The following is a 13533-nucleotide window of genomic DNA, read 5'->3' as shown; positions in this document are numbered from 1 at the left end:
AATAGAGTAAATTTCTGATAAGAGGAGAGAAACTTACAGAGTAAACATGGACACAACATTATTTATTCTTCCATTTACTCCTCCCTCTTGTGGTGACAGATGTCATTACAGAAGATTTAGTGGCAAGATAGTTGTTTACAAAAACCCAAGAGAGTCTCAAGTCTTTGGTGAAACTCAGTAGCCAGTCTTAAATGTGTAACACTTGTAAAAGCTGTCAGACTGTCAGAGCACAAACAGTGCATATCCCAGGTCCGTGAGATGATGTGCTGTGTGAGTTACACTGAATGGAGCTGCGGCTGTTGTGAATATTATATGATTATATAACACGAAACTGGACTGAGGGAATAATTTCTGCTCTGCATCTTTATGACAGATAAGCAGGCAAAGGTGTCCAGACGTGTTAGTGGATCCCAAAAAAATACACTGTAAAGAGCGATTGAAAGATACTATAAACCAAGCTCATTGTGCTGCATGACACACATGATTTCATCTGACTCATTTGAAAACTATAATTGTTGTCTGGAGGCAGTTACAGTTTTTTAAAGAAACTATGTTTTTCACTGTAATTATTCTCCCATCATGTCCTTACCTCACTTAGTCTTCCTCAGCTGACACTCTCATTTGCCTTACAAGCTTTTCCTAGAACTGCTGTGGTTCTTGTGGCCGTAAGTGAAATGCATTAGTGATTGTGTCAACGCCTAATGAGAATGTCAAAAACAATAACAATGTGCTTCACAGTAAAGCCATTACATACTGTCTAGCTGCTAATCTTTCTCCAACTAAATAAAATATTCTGTGCAGATTCATGAAAACAGCCCTGTGATAGTCTGGTGACTTTTTTTAGTAGGAGAAAGAGGAGCAGCTAGACAGTATGTAATGGCTTTACTGAGAAGCACATTGTTATTGTTTTGACAAGCGGTTACAGACAATGAATGAATGAAAGATTCATGTAAACACAGAGTCTTTTAATAAGGCCTGTACTTTGTGTGTTGTAAGGATCATGCCAAAGCATAAATGGGCATTATATTCAGCATATAGCTTTGATATGGGAAAATATTAGGTTCACTGCCCTCCATTTATTGATAAAATCATTGAGTGTTAAATATGCAATTGCATGAATTTGCAGTGGACACAAAATTTATTTACAAAATTAATTTATTTTTATTTATTTAATTTTTTGCAGATTTTGGATCCCAGGACTGCTATGACATTCCTAGATCATTCCCCTCGGAGAAAAGCTGCTCATTTGACTTCAACGAAAGCTTCAACAGCTATTTTGTAAGTGTTGTTCCAAGTTTATTATATAAACCCAAAATTTTGTAGAACAATAGGGTGCTTTCAAGTAGAGGCTGTCTACTTAAAAGACCAGTTTGTAGGATTTAGGGGGATGTATTGGCCAAAACCGAATATATAATATTTATAACTGTGTTGTCTTTAGGGTATAATCACTTGAATTATGTAGTTATGTTCTGGTTACCTAAATCAGCCTTTTATAGCCCTAATGGTGCATGAGGAGAAATGAGCAGATGATTGCTCAGAGTTTTGACTGCTTATTGAGTAGGGGTCGACCGTAATTGGTTTTTTAGGGCTAAAATACCAAATATCGGCCTCAATAATCTGCTAGGCCAGTAATCTGTTGACTCCCATTATGGAGTTTTAGCCACCAACTATTTCGTAGATATAATGTTGAACATTATTACTGCCCCTCTGTGGCCTTTGTCTGTCCTTTGTCTGTCCTTTATTTGTTAACATGTATGTCTATCTTGTTACCCTCAGAAAAACAAAGGAATGATGCCAGTGGGCAGCCAGTCCACAGAGGAGGTAGACCAGAACTATGTACCTATGAGTGCCAACTCCCCGTCACACCATCACTCAGGCAGTTTATCGGAGCCAATGCACAACCGAACTATGTGCCCATGACCCCAAGCACCATGGAGTTTTCCTCCCTTGGAAAGCAGGTCCCCCCACCTGCCCACATGGGCTTCCGCTCCAGTCCTAAGACCCCTCCTCGCAGACCAATGCTCAGTGACTGTCAGCCCCCGCCTGTGGACCGAAATCTCAAACCTGACCGCAAAGGTGAGAGCGCAGTGGGTGTGCATGCATGTGTGGCTGTGACTGTGGTTCTTTAGTATTCTGTAGGTTTGTCAAGTTCTTGCTGGGGTTGATGTGTGCTGAGGTGCATTGTTGCACACCTAACTTGCTTCTGTATGCTCAGTATTCACTAATGCGATGACTGACCGTGCTTCATCTCACACTCAGCTGCTATTCTCACAGCACTGGCTCATGGTCATTAAGCCATCTGCACAACATTTCATCATTTCAACTCTCAGAGCAGTGTCTTTCCTCATCAGACTTCAGTTGTCATTATAGTTGTGGAAAAATGTGTTCAGTTTGTCTCCTTTGGTTTGTCTCGTGTATTAAATACCATTGTCTTCTGCTGCGCCTGTCCTTGACCAACTTATTTCACCTCTTGTTAAATTAGTTTAGTGCCTGCTACATCCTCTTACATCCAACACTGTAAGCTCCTTGTCAAAAGCACTTTTGTCCCAAGCTCGAGAGGCCTGTAGACCGTTTTGGAGGGGGCTGGTCCCTGTGCCATGGAGTGACCGAAGCCCGGAGTGGTCACCTCCATCCCCTTTGTTCCCCTCAGCTGAATGGAGCTCTTTGATGAAAGACCTAATAGCAAGGGGAATTACAATCTGGGCAGATTGAAAGGTTCAGTAATGGGGAAAGAGAGAAAGAGAATTGAAGGATGTCAGCGAGACGGGGAGTCATCACGTAGGCAAACCAAAAACCGGGGCTTTTAATGTCACTGAAGAAAATAGGACATGTTATGGACTTTAACAGATCCCAGTAGGGAATCCTCCCATGCACCACTTGTGGTCTTTTTTCCTGTGACCTTTAAGTCAGTCATCTCCAGATTTGGCATGCATCATCCGCAGTCATGGACTACTATGACTAAAAGTTATAAAAAGATTTTTATTACTCCAAATCATCCTGCTGCCATACTGAAGGCCAAATAGTTTCACTTTTTACTCATATTTCATACAATAAAACCATAACTGGAAATCTCCAGTGCTCATTAAATTTGGATGTACATTGACAAACAGTGATTCTACACTGTCTGAAAAACTTATGTTTTGGCACGGGGAGTACTCATAACTCTTAAATTCTGTATGTTAAATAATTTGTGTTACATAGTGCATTGGATAAAATTTATTACAGAATATATAACCTCAATTTAGGCGAGAAAAAATTGTAGCTGCCAGTAGCCAAACAAATTTCAGCAGCTTTTCAGCTCAGCTGTGTTTTCCCAATCCCCTTGTGTTTTAAACATCCAGCCTTGAGAAATTTGTAATTTTTGATCAAGTCTGGGGGGACATCATTGCAATACATATTTAGGGATATAGTTGATAATCCATAATAGCCAGAAGGGTATGGCAGTGAAAAGTATGATTCCCCTTTGTAGTTTTAGCCCTGTCATTTTTTAGTTTTTTTGCCATCTGTAACTTTTCCTCTCTCATTCATATTGCCCAGCAACCCAGATTTTTTTCTTTTTCTTTGTTGACACCAAATTTACTTCAAACACTGTTCATTACATCATTTTTATGACTGTCTTTACTATATTATTTATTTATATATTTTAGTAAGAGAGCTAAGTAGTTGAGCAGTATCAAAAGAACTGCAAAGTGCAAACCCTCCTGATTTGTCTTCCTCTTCTGATGGCTTCTTGTTGTTGCATTTTCATTTTTACGTAAAGGATGATTTGAAAGGTTTCATACAAATATAGTTTTTTATGACAGCTTAGATGTAAATCTAAAACCTACTGCTCCTGATGCAAAATGTGTCTGGATCTTGGATTTAAGCAACTTGGCTGTGCGTGGACACAAATCTTTTAGCTAGATGTTTTTGAGCAAATTGAGGCTACTGGCAGCTATAAAGTATGACATTCAGACTGAAACTGAAGAAAAGTAAACAATAGTGAGTAACATCAAGATTGAGAAGCACTGACATGAGATGTTTATCCTCACTCTGTATGTAACCCTTCATTTAAATGCTGTATTTAAATCAGGAAAATTTGCTCAGGTTTTAAAGGTTTAATGCAGTGTGTGTGTGTGTGTGTGTGTGTGTGTGTGTATTTTACCTCAGATATTATTCATTTCTTTATTCACCATGAGCCATGCAAAATTCCTCTGTACTGTGGACTAATTCAACTCACCACTCGCTCTTTTCATCTTCTCGACGCTTCTGTCTCTGCTTTGGTTGTCTCAGCTCTCAGCCATATGTTTTGAAGGCTTTGGCATCTGCGGTCAAGGCCGGCAAACGACTTTTACTTAATTAACACCATGATATGTGATTTCACTGAAAATAATGATCAAACTTTGAGATTGTGACACATTTAGGTTTTTCTCTTGTCAGCACTGCAGAAAAATGTTGTGATCGGCCTGTTAATGTAAAAGAAGCTACAGTGTGTGACTCTGCTGCAGATTTGTATGTGCTCCTGTCAACATGACATGATTTCTCAGCGTACTCTCAGTGCTTATACACAGCTCGTCGTGCATGCACAGCTGTGATGTCAGTCTTTGTGTGGGAAGCCATGGTGCATGGAGTGAGGTGCATGTTGGGCAGTATGGTCTGCTGTTGTCATGACAATCATCCTCTTGATAACTGTGCTGTGCAAAAAGGTGATCAGGTGTACTTGAGGGTGTAGTTTTGTTGTTCACAAAAGTCTCGTCTTTCGCTTTGCATGGCAGGACAGTTGTTATAATAGGGCTAAATTGTTGTGATCACCAAAAAAATTTTTTTTAATAAGCAAAGTCTTCTTTCACCAATCAGGTCAGAGTCCTAAAATAATAAGAGCAAAAGGTGTCGGTTTAGAGCGAACCGACTCTCAAACCGTAGGTGAATTCCCAAGGGGACGACGCAAGGGTAGGTACTCCACATTGAACTGCTACTGTGTATCTGAAAACCTTCTATTCTTTGACCTGTCCAAACCTATTCTCATCTCGACTCTTTGCATGTTGTGAGATTCCTCGTGTCTCAGGCCTCCTGGTTCTTTAAGACATAAACTGTGTGTGCAAACCAGAACAAATTACACCGTTCCTTTAATATTTGCTGTCTTTGATGAGCGCATCCATCCAGAGCTCCCCAAATAGGTTTAAGAATATAAAATGGGTGTCAAAGCTGTTGCATTAATCCAGTCTTATTATTTTAAATCCCAGCAGGAGGGTATGAGTGTGCACTTCATGCATGGTGGATTGCACAGAATTAACTGTTACCACCTTACCTAAATATTCCCTCACTTTAATGTGACTATTTCCTGAACATGCAGTCAAACAAATAACTTACTAACATTTCTCTTCTCAAACATTTCTTTTTGTGTTTTTTGTTTAACATACTGTGCTTCCAAAACACATTCAGATGTAGCAGCCACAGCAGAATTATTGCAACAAAACACATGGCTGTGGAGCAGCAGATAGCTCTTCAGGAGGAAATTGAACTTTGATATCATCTAATGAAAGAGAGACTCCAGTAGAGGATCTCTCCTGCTTGTGTACATAGAGCGTGTACTGGCAGTGGCTACCTTCTTTAGTTCACAGTGCTTTAGTCCAACTGTGACATCAGGTGCTGATAGCATGTTAGCTGCTACACTGCACACAGTTTTGCATTCTACATAAGGTCCATTGTCACTGTGTTTTGATTTTCAGCTTTTTAAATAAGGAAATTGGTTCAAACTATGTTTCACACATTTAATGTCCTCACACATGCAAAAGTTGTTGCTGCAAGAGTCTCTTGTGATGAGGACATGCTCTGGGTGATACAAATCAAAGGGATAAATAGGTGGAACATTCTGCTCAATATCATTTATTATTTTTTTATTTTTTGTTTGAGTTTGAATTTATTTACATTTATGCTTATAGTTATCAGCTGAATAAATGCAGAATTTACATTTAAAGAAGTAAAACTATATGTATATATGTTTACGTAATAATAGAAAAAATATATAATTTGTAAAGCAACAACCGAAGAAAACTAAAAAGAGTTGTACTGCAAATGGCATTATTAAAACATGAAAAAAAGGTAACACCTGAACTGCATATAACTACCCTCTTTTAAAACTATTAAAATTTCACCCAGATTTGAGTATTTCTGGCTATTTTTATTATCTATTTTTCAGCTGTTTGTAATCACTCAAACCAAGATTTTTTTTTTCTTTCAAAATAAAAGCTTATTCACATCTACATTCATCACACAGTCATTTGGTCCAGTCTTGACCTACATTAGTAGTCATTTTAAAACTGTTACAATTTAAAATTATGAACATGTAGGATGATTTACTCCACATTATATACAACCTTTCTGCCCTTGACCATTGTCAGCTTTACATATATGTAGCCTCATGTAGCTGAAGTGTGTGTGTTAGGCAGTGACTGACTGGTGTGTGTGCCTTGCTTCAGGAAGACCCGCTCCACTGGAGATAAAACCACTGCCAGAATGGGAAGAGCCCTGCACGCCTGTCCGCTCGCCTGTCACACGGTCGTTTGCTCGGGAGTAAGTATCTAAAATGATTTGCAGCATTTTTTGTAGTTCTACATTTTGCTAACAACAAAGGGTGTGTTCACACAAAAAATTTGCTTTCCGATCAGTCTGTATTGATTTATTATTTTTTTGGTTTCACTCCTTAAGGAGGAGTGGAGTAAAATAAACTGCTGCACTTCATCGCCAGGTGACTAATGCAGCTGTTGTTGTGATGGAAATGGTGTGCATTGCCCCAACTGCTTGTAATGTTACTACACAAAATATAATTGTTTTTTTGGTGTGAACATTCCCTTTTTGTAGTGGTTACAATTAACTAAAGAAGTAGGCACTAACATTTCATGCATTACTGTAGTGACTTTGTGACCATAGTAGCACTGCTCATACAAACTGATCTGGGATATTCCTCAGAGCTACATTATACTGAATGCAGTCTGTTGTCTTATCTGGGATGAGGTCTATTTCTGTGCTTTGTGCTGCAGGGACTCTTCTGGCTGCAGTGGTTTTTAGCTGTGATGTCTGCATTATATTTTGTGCTCACCAGAGAGTGTATCTGTCTGGAAGTCGGTGTGTAAACATTGTGAATGCTGCCCAGTCTCTCTAGGTTTCCAATGCCAACAAGACCCCCTTCAGTGCATAGTACGGCCTCCAGCACTGACTCCGAGGACTGTGATGAGAATTATGTAGCCATGGTCTCTAATATGTCCACAGATGAACCAGTATGTAACACACAACTATCCTCTGATATAAGAAGTTGCATGATTATTTTTCTCTACTCTTTAATCACAGATAATCAAAGCTACAGAAAAAAATGTGCTAAGTTTGATTTTTATTGTTATATGTGTTTTTTCATGGTTTGTTGAAACTATTTTTTTTTTTACATCATTTATACATCACATTTACAAAGTAGGTTTTCACTACAGATGCACCATAAATACAATAGAGAGTTTGTGTACGGCAGACAAAGTTTCAGGAGTCGAACACCACAAAACCTAGAATGATAAGCTGTAATTGTTGTACAGACAGTATTAGAAATCACATTTCCAGTTCACTCTCTTCTCCCAAAGGCAGGCATTAGTGTGGACAAATAACTGGTTGCTGCAGACGGACTCCTCACCACTTCAACTCTTTTCTTTGCAGTTTCCTCTTGATCTGCTGCTCTGCTTTCTTTATTCTCAATTTTTGTTCTTTTGCTTTTCAGGTACTGTGTTCTTTTTTTTTTTTTTTTTAAAAGGCTTGTTTTGTTAAATCAGTACCCTTACTGTAGTTCAAAAACCCTTTTTTGTTATTTGGGCATTACTTGAAGTGGAATCAGTGGTGACTTTGAGTCACTCAGTAATGCCTGCGGAAACGGGCACTTGGCGGATATACCCAGAATAATGTTAGGTACCTCAACCATACACTGACTGGATAAAATTTCTGTCATTGGGGATTCTTTCTCTTACAGTTTGGGTATTAGATGTACCATTTTCCTATTTTTCTTGCTATAACAGTTTATCTTTTTTCCAACATTTGCTTTGATATTGTCTGCTGACTTCCTGTTCTTTCATTACTCATTTCTTTATCCCTAGTTCCTCATTTCTTTGGCTTCACCAGGCTCTGGCTTCATCCGTTTTCTTTTTCCTGCATTTTGTTCTTGACCATCTGCCATTTCTCCTTTTTTTTCTCCCTTTGTCACTGCTTCCTTCTCCCTCTGTGTAGAGAGGAGTCCTTCTACTGCACAGTCCCCATCACCCCTGTAAAGAGGGAGGTGGAGGAACTTGACACCATAGAGGAGGTGAGCAGGGTTGTCAGGTTAGACATGCATGGCCTGCCCTGTCAGAACACCAGAGGTTACCACTTTCAGGTGTTATCATTAGATCAGAGATTCAAAACGTACATAGTGCATACTTTGCTGTGCTTTTATCACTCCCCGACAGTCTGCAGTGATTTTTAGATGTTATATACCATCACTTTCTTTACAATTAGTATGTCTTAGTTTTGTCACCATCCTAGTTTCAATAACTCCATCCCACTTGTAGTTAGAAATTAACACTACCTATAGGTTCAACATGTACCTTAGTGTTGTCACAATACCAGAATTTTGTCTCCTTATCTTGAATTTGATGGATAAACTAAACCATAACATAAACTCTGCAACTAGAGCAAGTACAGAAACCTTTTCAGAATTCAAGTTAAAGTATTTAAATCTGAATTGCTATGTAAAGTATTTTGTTTTTCATTGGACAGCTTTGAAGCAACTGGAGATTTGGTATGTTGGTTTGGTGCCAATTTTTGTTGGCTGCATCAGCGAAATGATGCTTCAAATCTTCAGCGAACAGCTCTGGCAGTCTGTTGTCTGTTAGATGGGACCAGCTAAGATGAAAAGATGTTCACTGATTAAACAAATCTATTCTTATAATAAAATGATGATCCACTTTGTCAGAATAGTACTATAATTTACTACTTGCTCCAGTTCTGACAGCTAGTTTATATGGATTTGGATTTTATTGACTACTCACCACAATAACTTTGGCTTACTTGTCTTATTTCACTTCTCTTTTTTAAACCATTTAAATGTTTCAAACAACAAACCATTTGTACCCATATGTGCAACCTCTGAAGTTTGGGTTGAAATCTTCTCAAAAGTACCAACTTTTTGGGAATCAGATCAGGCAAATCTCTTCATCTGAGCAAACAACTGTTGGTTATTGTGACAATGCTAGATTGTATTTAAATTTCAGCTTTTTTTCCCACTGACACTGCCTCAGTCATTGTTCCTCTTCTTTCAATAAACGCATCATTTTCTGACTTGTATAGAACATGAAGCTCGGTGCCCCCATGACTGCGGATGGTGGGAGCAGCCCTATGGTGAAGCCGAAGGGAGACAAACAGGTGGAGTACCTGGATTTGGATCTTGACCCTGGCAAGTCTACCCCACCTAGGAAGGTAGGAATTTACCAAACCCACATCCTGCTCCATGTCTTCACAAGTCAGTTTAAACAAACTAAAATCCCAGGTTGGACCATAGATTCAGGATGAGTTCAGTTGAAACTTGTCATTACTTGCAATACGCAGGTATGCAACGTTCTTAAACCAGCCAATTTACACCAGACTAGACCAGATGGTGTATGGTCTCCCCACAACTTATGGCTTTTTAGGCTTTTTTTTAAAGCTGGATTTGATATGTAGCCTCTTAAAATATAAATGAGGATAGTGATAGTGAGACAACCTACTACAGTTGCATTTCTCGTAGTGATGAAACTGCAAAAACAAACAAAAATATATATATCACAAAATTAAAATGATCAGTGCTGATTAATGTTTTTGCTCGCTTTTGTAATTTTCTTCATATATGAGAAAATTTAAAGGCTAGTGTCATACAGACACGGCTGTTGCTCAGACAAATTGATGAGGTGTTCCTCTCTTTCCTCCTTCCAAAACTCTGCCATTTTGATCAGTTGACTGTCGGGTTACAGGTGACCCGACCAGCTGATTGGCTTTTGAAACAGGTGATGTGCCTTACTTTGTAAAACTAGCTCTTGGCGACTTGAAAACTGAGTTATAGGCGACACTATCAGCCAGCTTCAGTCAAGATGAGGCGGACTGCTTCACACTGCTTGACCTTTTCATGCAATGTTTTACAACGGTTTAGTTTCGATGCAAAGCTTTGCTCTGAACTGGGCTCAAAGGCCTTTGGATATCAAGTCCAAAGTTTTCATCTGATATTGTTGCATGGTTGAAAATAATTGCAACCTCATGTGGTTTCACACTAAAACTTTCGTTTGTCATTAACATTTTTTTATCACATCCATTTAAAGCCTTTAAACAGGTGTTTGACCAAAATACAGTGAAGAGAATGTTGCATAAGCTTTGAGACACATACAACAGCAACATGAGAGTGGAACGGGGAAGAGGGGACGGGGGCAGCAAGAGAAAAAGAAGTCAATATATAGAAGCAGTTACCATCTTGAAATTTTCTACGACAGAGTGATGAGTGAACGGAGAATATAAGCCCATCCAGAAATGCATAACAATGATGTTGCGTACAACAGAGTGCAATTTAATAGCCACACAGTAACATTAATCTGTGCTGATTTTTAAAAATTATTAAGATATATTTAACATGACGTGATCCATTTGTGTGCTCTCCCTGTGAAAAATAAACAGTAAGATAAAAAATAAAATTCCATAACTCAGGGAACCGTGGTGCCAAATATGCCGTTGGAGATTGGTGATAGTTTTGGGTGGAGAGAAGCAAGAAAGCAAATTTGTCTTTACATTCTACAATTTTCGCAATGAATAGAACAATAAAATGCACCAGACTCAGTGTGCAAGTCTGCGTAATGATATTTATCAGAAGACAAATTAAAAAAAAAACATTAAAAAAGAAAGACTTGGTGTGCAAAGGCCTGAAGACCGACCTTTGTATGTTTTCCTTCTCCAGATGAAAAGCAATGGAACTGGCATGGCAGTGTCAGATGAACGTGTTGACTACGTGGTTGTGGACCAGCAACGAACACAGGCCCTCAAGAGCACCCGGGAAGCCTGGAACGATGGCCGCCAATCCACAGAGACGGACACCCCTTCCAAAGGACCCAAATGACCCTGTCGTCCCAACCGCCAACCCACCCTCCAAACCCCCTGAACCGTTGGGCCTTTTACACAAGTGTAGGCTCTGGTTTCTGCTTTGGGATGGTCCAGCTGTCATGTTCCACCTCAGCAAGATCCTTTATGTGTAGGGGCCGGCGGAGCTTCATAGCCACTCAACTGTGTTTAGTTTACACTGCTGTCAGGCCTAGGACAGCACTGTGTGTTCAGTTGTAGGAAGGGGTGTGAGCCAGGAATAAGCTGTATGCAGTATGAAAGCAGGTGGAATGACTGGACTTGTCTTTGGGGTTTGACAAAAGCAGACTCACGAACTTTGAACATTCACTGCCTCCTATATTGAGTTTTTTGTTCTGTTCACTTTTCAACGGCCGGTGGCTTGATCCACAGTTAACATTTCCTTAAATTATAATGCTGTTTGATGTTGTTTTGGAGTGTAAGTGAAATCACTTGATAACATGATCACAGTGCTTTATCAGTGCAACACTCTACTACTTAGCACAGCTGGTTAACAGTGTTGATTTTTCAGTTTCTCCCATTTGAGTGGAGGGTAGTTTCCATGGGCACTGGGCACAGGTCAGTTTCTCAATTTCTTTACTACGGTAGTTTCAGGGATCCCACAGTCATGGAAAAATTGGAAAAGTTATAGAATTTCACAATCTTGTCTTCCAGGTCTGGAAAAGTCACAGAATAAGAAAAAAGTCATTGAAAGATTTGGAAAAGTCATGGAATTGTGTTGTGTGCAAGGACATAAATTGTTACAGTTATCCTGCAGGGATATTCTTCCATATGATATAACATAATGGCAAATTTATTTTCTATAAGTTAGCTGTTGACATAACATAACTCTAATTTGTGTTGACTTAGGGCTGCAGGATATAACGTTTCAGCATTAATATTGTGTAGTCGCATCGAACAAATTATTAGCTGCTCAATACAAATAAAAAACTGGCACAGTTCTCATTCTCCAATACTGGCTAAGCCGTCACCTTTAAGACCGGTTAAGTATATGTGATGTAGTGTTACAGCTTTTGTTATTGGAGGCCAAGACTCTCCTGCGTGCGTGTGTGTAGAAAAGCACCATAACCACACCGTCACCACACACAGTGAAGTGCATGCTTTTCCAAAATGTAAATTTTATCATATTTCCTTGAAAAGGAAACACAATAATGATGAAAAAGTTCTGAAATTTCGTCCATCAAAATGTGTGGGAACTCTGTAGTTTGGATACCTAAAACTGACCTTCATCTGTATCTAAGGCAAACTTCAAACCTGATCCCCAAGATAACCCAGTACGACAGAATTTCATCGTTTTATTACTTTTTTCTTTCAATGCAAAGGCAGTTGAACTCGTTCATTTTACATGTAACCAAGTGCTCAATTCAAACTTTGGATTCACTCAAGGTTTAATCCACTGAACATGATTTGATTTCCATTTACTTTGTATGTGGAGATGCTTCAATCTGTTATAATGGAAGTGCAAAGACTGTACAAAAGTGTTATGTATATAAACAGGAAAAGTGTCCTTTATTTGTATGGAATATCCAGCGTGTTTGACTCGAAGGTATGTGGATTCTGCAGGGTAGAATCCTGTGCCTCTTTTCGGTGGTATCAGGACTTGTGATTAATGAATGAATTACTGTGAGTTTTTAAAAGAACGTGACAGGTTTTTCTATAAGTTATGCAAAGGTATCAAACTTAGGCTAGAGAGAGAGAAAATCAGGTACTAATAATACAACTATCCATTTCTAATTTATTTCTCACGTTATTTCATCAGGTGGATGTTGTGTCCACTTTTAGCTCAGTATTCTTGATTCATATGGAGGAACATTTGCTTAAGTCTGTTAAAATGCTTAGTTTGACAAGCGGCGGTCAATTAGTTTCACAAGTTCATTGATATTCCTCATTTCTCTCTTGTCTTAGGTTTAATTTATTTCAAATTGAACTGGCATACAGTTTTGGGAAATTGACTGCCTTGTGTAGTCAACTTGATACATCTTTCATAGACAGTGAAAAGGTCTTTATGTCTGCATAAATCTGTGCTTTACTAACCTGTGAACTCTCATTCAGAAGTCCCAAGCATGTGCTACCACGAGATAAAATCATTGCTGTACATATTTTTTGCCATCAATAAGATTAACATGTATCATTTGAAAAATGTGCCTACTAAGTCATCTTCATCCTACTTCACTCTTTCCTTATTGCAGTCTCTTTGTGATACAGACTGCAAAGCTGATGATGCTTTATCTTTTTTAATGAATCTCGACAGAAAATGTAAATTTTAAAAGTGGACTAAATAAAATCCAACCTCTTATGCATGTGCTGTCTTTATTCAAAAATGATTTCGTTATGTATTCAAAATTAGGTACTCGAAATGGAAAATAGAAGGGGAAGAAATGAAAAAGTAAG

The 13533-nt window shown here is 38.7% G+C and overlaps 1 protein-coding gene across 1 annotated transcript in view; it reads left to right on the top strand.

Moving 5' to 3' along the window:
- The window catches only part of gab1 (GRB2-associated binding protein 1), a 67312-nt gene extending 55390 nt beyond the window's left edge, over positions 1 to 11922 (top strand). The window contains 8 exon segments of the mRNA XM_042484480.1: positions 1184 to 1278; positions 1777 to 1852; positions 1855 to 2076; positions 4837 to 4929; positions 6459 to 6552; positions 7133 to 7256; positions 9337 to 9465; positions 10964 to 11922. Coding sequence (XP_042340414.1) covers positions 1184 to 1278; positions 1777 to 1852; positions 1855 to 2076; positions 4837 to 4929; positions 6459 to 6552; positions 7133 to 7256; positions 9337 to 9465; positions 10964 to 11122 — 992 coding nt within the window. The 3' untranslated portion in view covers positions 11123 to 11922.
- Positions 11923 to 13533: the final 1611 nt, after the last annotated feature.

The sequence above is a fragment of the Plectropomus leopardus genome, chromosome 4 (genome assembly GCF_008729295.1).
Source record: "Plectropomus leopardus isolate mb chromosome 4, YSFRI_Pleo_2.0, whole genome shotgun sequence".
NCBI lineage: Eukaryota > Metazoa > Chordata > Actinopteri > Perciformes > Serranidae > Plectropomus > Plectropomus leopardus.
The sequence above is the reverse complement of the archived record's forward strand: the minus strand, read 5'-3'. Positions and strand labels throughout refer to the sequence as shown.